Here is a 5,531-nt window from a genome sequence, read left to right as displayed (position 1 = left end):
GCTGGGGATATGCATTAGTTAGTGAAGTGCTATGTGTTTGCTCTCAGAGACCTCCCTAATTTGTGGGAAAGATAGACTTATAAAGGCAGCAACTCTGTGCTAATTGGGCACAATGAAATTTATGACAGTATAGAAGAAAGAATCAATAACTCTCTAGGGAAAAAAACAGTTTCATAAAGGAGGTAACATTCAACTTTATTGTGAAAGATGAAAGAGGTAAATTTTAAAAGGAGGAAGAGGATGAGTGTTAAACCAGGGTCAACTGGTCAAGAGGGTAAAGGAACCCATAATACAATGAGGCTGACTTATTGTTTTAACATCTATTATTGTAACTGGAGGGGTGTATGTACAATTTCTTTATGAATGTTTTAAGAAGATTCTCTTAAACAAAAACTGTGTTGCACAGATTTAACATTTTAAAATATATCAAATTTGTAAGTATATCTCTACAGGAGGGGTTCGTGGTGGGAAAAATTTGTATTAGAGTGAATCAACTAAATGAAAGGGAAGGTGTCTTTTATGCTAATGGTTTACTTAGTTTGATTAAATAATATTTACTTAGTACCCCAAAGGTGACAGCCATTACTCTGAAAGTCATGGTGAAAAAGTACAGTCAGTGATAGGCATAGTGACAAATTCTGGATACCATTTTTTTTTTTACCCAGGTAAATTATTATTATGTCTCTCTTCTCTTCTTTCATTCTTTTCCTATATCTATTTTCCTTCCATCCTTTGCTCTCCTCTCCTTTCCTTTCTCTTGTGTATTGTACACATTATCCTTGAGGTCAATGAGAATGTTCAGAGCACGTTAGATGGATTTTCTCCAAGTTATCTTTCTATTTCTTATCTGTGTTACCTGTTTTGTGTTCTTAAAATAGAGAGGTCTTGCCTGTTGGTACTTTATCACTCCTAATTTAAATGCCCATTTGTTCACTAAATATTTCACTCATTCATTTTACTTTCCATTCAGAGGTACCCAAAAAAACAGGTCTTTTAATCTATATCTGAAATTCTTCACACAAGAGTTACATTTCAGTTGTGCTGATGATCTGTCTACAATTGATTGTAATACTCTTTTGTAGTGATTCCTTAGTAGCACCTTGCATCTTTTGAGAAAGAATCCTAGGTCACAGAGTTGGTTCTCACAGTGCCCTTTGCAGGTATTTTGTAGCCCATGAACAATAATATTTGTCTTTCCTTTTGCCATTAATTCTTACTTTGCATAGACAAGTTGGTTCAATATCATCCTTTTCTGAAAATTCCCCTTCAGTAACTCTGCTTTCATAAATCACCCTTTCCTTTCACCCCATGATATTTTAATGTTTTCCAGCTTACACTGAGTACCGTGATAAGAATCTAAACCAACTTTGGTGAAGTGGCTGTGTGGGTTCTATTGTCAGTAATTATACTTGTGTTTTGTATTTCCTAGTCCAGAGATATATTTTTCAGTCAATATCTATAGATTTGAGGTGGACATCAAGAAAAAAAAAGCCTTTTTATACTAATAATATATATATTAACTCATTATTTTAGACTGGCTGAGAGAAAGTCTACGTGTGACCTAAAAAATGTTTTGGGAAGACTATTTAACTTAGAGATAAGCAATATGGAACAGAGAAATTAAATTTTAATGCTATGAAAGCTGTCCAAATCTTTCCAACCTTGTTCGTTCTCATTGTATAAAATATGTACAATAGGTTCCATTCCCAGTTTATGTATTTAGAACCAGAGCTAGCTGTTATTTATAATTGTAATAATAGCATTAGAATTAATGACTAACAAATTGCTGCCTTTTGATTTATGATGAACAATAATGAACAGGGCTCTGACATAGATTGGTAATGCCTCTAATTTGATTCTTCAACCTTCCTTGTCCTCACCAGCCTTTCATGGACCAACACAACTTTTCAAGCCTGACTGAGTTTGTACTCCTCGGCTTCCCCAATGTGGAACATATCCGAGGCTGGCTTTTTGTCTTGCTGCTGTTAGCATACCTGTTCACCATTGGTGGTAATATGCTCATCTTCCTAGTCATCCGTCTGGATGCAGCCCTGCACAAACCCATGTACCACTTTGTCAGTGCTCTCTCTTTCTTGGAGTTATGGTATACAGCCACCACTATCCCTAAGATGCTAGCTAATCTTCTCAGTGAGAAGAAAACCATTTCTTTTGCAGGATGCCTCCTTCAGACATATTTTTTTCACTCCCTTGGGGCCTCTGAATGCTACCTTCTTACAGCCATGGCCTATGACAGATACCTGGCTATCTGCCGACCCCTCCACTACCCTTCAATTATGACCACAGCGCTCTGTGTAAAAATGGCTGCTGGCTGCTGGACTTGTGGGTTCCTGTGTCCTATTTCTGAGATCATCCTTGTCTCCCAGCTCCCCTTCTGTAACTACAATGAAATCCCACACATTTTCTGTGATTTCCCACCTCTTTTGAGTCTGGCCTGCAAGGACACATCCACTAATGTTCTAGTGGATTTTGCTGTCAATGCCTTCATCATCCTTATCACTTTCCTTTTCATCATGGCCTCTTATGGGAGAATCATTGGTGCTGTGCTGAAGATAAAAACAGCAGCAGGGAGAAGAAAGGCTTTCTCCACATGTGCCTCACACCTCATTGTTGTGCTCATCTTTTTTGGAAGCATCATCTTCATGTATGTTCGACTAAAGAAAAGCTACTCTTTGACTCTTGACCGAACACTAGCTGTTGTCTATTCTGTGTTAACACCTTTGGCCAATCCCATTATTTATAGTCTTCGAAACAAGGAACTCATTCAGGCCATCAAGAGGACCTTCTTTAAGAAGATGGAGTAAGCTAGTTCAACTCATTGTTGACTTTGAACAAATGTCCTTTCCTTACCTCAGTTTTATTTCTTGAATGCTTTGTGTATATTTGACCTGGTCCTAATCAATATTTCTCCTTTGTTACACAGGCTCTGAGTTCCATTTCTTCTCTCTTAAGAAATGACTTATTGGTTTGTTTCTTTGTGTTTTCTGTATCCATGTTTTTCATATTTTTCTTTAACCAGTGTTCTCAGCATTAAAAAATTCAGTATCTTATTTTACGGTTTTAGACATGTAAACTCCCTTTTCACATGATTCTGACATTATTTTTCTTCTTTCCTTTTTAAAATACATGGCCCAATACTTATCTTTTCTTCCCTTTTGTTCACTTTCAATTCATTCTCCCTGTGGTTTTTTCTTAGACCTCTCAAGAATCATTTTGCCAAAGATATTAATCATGCTGAATCAATCAGACCTGTTTTTCCCTTTGTTCATTACGTATTAACACACATGACCATTCTACTTCTTAATAATGTTTATGTATTTCCTAGGCTCTGGCCGAGCCTCTCAAGAGACAGCTATATCAGGTACCTGTGAGCATGCACTTCATGGCATCCACAATATTATTAGGGTTTGGTGACTCTATGTGGGACAAATTCCCAGGTTTTGCAGTCTCTGGATGGCCTTTCCTCCAAACTTTGTCTCTATATTTCCTCCTGTGAGTCAGATGCCCTCAACCATCCATTAGACTGAGAAGAAGGTTCCTAAGTAGGAGTTAGAAAATGGACTGAAACAGCTGAATAGGTTTTCAACATTACATGAAGAACAGCAATACCAACTAACCAGAGCCCTCAAAGCTTTCAGAGACTAAATCAGCAACCAACAAGGACATGTGGAGGGACCCCAAGGAGAGACCCAGAAACATATGTACTAGAGGATGATCTTCAGGCATCAATGAGAGAGGTCCTTGGCCCTGTGAAGGCTCAATAGCCTAGTATAGAGAAATACCAAGGTGGGAAGATGGAGGGAGTGGGTGGGTGGGGGAACACTGTCATAGAGGTGGGGAGGTGGGATAGGAGGATTCCAGAGGGGAAACTGGGAAAGGGGATAACCTTTGAAATGTAAGTAAAGAAAATATCTAATAAAAAAGGAATAATTGTCTCAACTTTCATGATATCAATAAATTCTAACATTTTCATTTCTCTAATAAGTCTATTTTGTTATATTTTATTTTATAGAATGGTGTCTCTAGATTCTCATTAATTCTTACAGAATCAAAAGTTTCTTAGCAACATTAAGATAATTTAAATTTTAGGTGCCTGTGTCTAATATCTCTATTGAGGTATAGACTTTGTATGACTGACTCACTTTCTTGTCTAGATATTATCTGGGAAATTAAATCATTATATTTCAAAAAATGATATGTTCACAACCTCAACCTGAGAAACTTGATGCCTTTACATCTATCTCTGTTAGTAATATAAAATTTATATTATCATATTTATCTCATTTTCCTCCACCCTAAATCCAGTACATGATTTATTCAATTCCTCAAATACATTTTTAAAAACTGTTTCTTATTTTCTTCAGTGCTATCTGGTGTAACTTGTAAAGAGAACTGCATTACAGGCTTTCATATAAGATCTGATATTTAAAGGGCTGTGGGGTGGCTCAGTGCTGGGGCTGTGCTGGGTCTTCTCTGAAACAGCTGATGGGAGGAGTGTCTGTGAGGCATGGGATTTGGGGTGGACTTGGTTTTGGTTGCTTTCTAGAATAAAGATTACTTCTTAAATTAGAATTAATAAGTTTATCTGGAGCCAGAAGTTGCAGGCTTCTGGACGAATTAACACTTGTCTTTAAACAGCAGAGGATTAAGTAAAGGATTAATTGCTAGTACTCCTTTCTCTCCTACCACTCCCACCCTCACTTGCTTGTCAGACTGAAAACAGGTTTGGAGCAATAAACTTTTAGTGAACCAAGAATGAGTCATGGTCACAGAAGAAAAAACTTTTACACAAACAAATATGCATACATGTATATACATTCATATATAATTTCATGCATATCCTTATACTCCTTCATGCACTCCTGTTGGGTCCACCTACTCATCAATCTCATATTTGCATATTCCACAAACATATTTATACTTATATAATATATACACATATGGAACAAGAGACCAAGCACCAGTGCAGAAAGAATGCAGTCATTTTCGATGAAAAGGCAGCTCCTACCATTGTTGCATAGAGAAAGAATAAGCTTGATCCCTTTTATTGCTAAATGAGTTAAATCCAAATTTGCTTTGGGTTTTCTCTTTACTAAGACTAAGCCAACCTTGCTGTTAAGAAAGACCTGTTCTGTCCCATGATAAGAAACATGACTGATCTTTTACCATCTCTGCAACTTCTTCTTTATCCCTCTTTCTCTCTGTATTCTGTGTATTGCTATCTAATTCTGCCTTTTACATAATGTCCTCATTTCAAGTTTTTGTACCTTTTTAAGAAAAATATATCACTCGGTGTTTTCAAGTATCCTTTATTTTTACAGAAGTTCAATAAATGGTCAAAAGTAAATTAAAATCATAAGTTGGAATAAAGTTTACAATAGAGATGTTTACATGTGCTTCTATTAAGAGTATTTATTTAACTAGACATTTTTTTAAACTAGCTGTATAGGTTCATCGACAGGTAAAAACTTTAATTCTTATGACTAAGTTAGCATTGAAGTTTTGTTTAGATA

General features: G+C 36.4%; 1 protein-coding gene across 1 annotated transcript; it reads left to right on the top strand.

Moving 5' to 3' along the window:
- Nucleotides 1-1,889: 1,889 nt before the first annotated feature.
- On the top strand, nt 1,890-2,822 carry LOC308428006 (olfactory receptor 6N2; the record flags this gene model as incomplete). The annotated part of the gene is made up of 1 exon (XM_080926311.1): nt 1,890-2,822. One exon carries the CDS (start codon nt 1,890-1,892, stop codon nt 2,820-2,822), a length of 933 nt encoding a protein of 310 aa, XP_080782437.1.
- Nucleotides 2,823-5,531: the final 2,709 nt, after the last annotated feature.

Source organism: Micromys minutus (assembly GCF_963924665.1).
Source record: "Micromys minutus genome assembly, chromosome: 1".
NCBI lineage: Eukaryota > Metazoa > Chordata > Mammalia > Rodentia > Muridae > Micromys > Micromys minutus.
The sequence above is the reverse complement of the archived record's forward strand: the minus strand, read 5'-3'. Positions and strand labels throughout refer to the sequence as shown.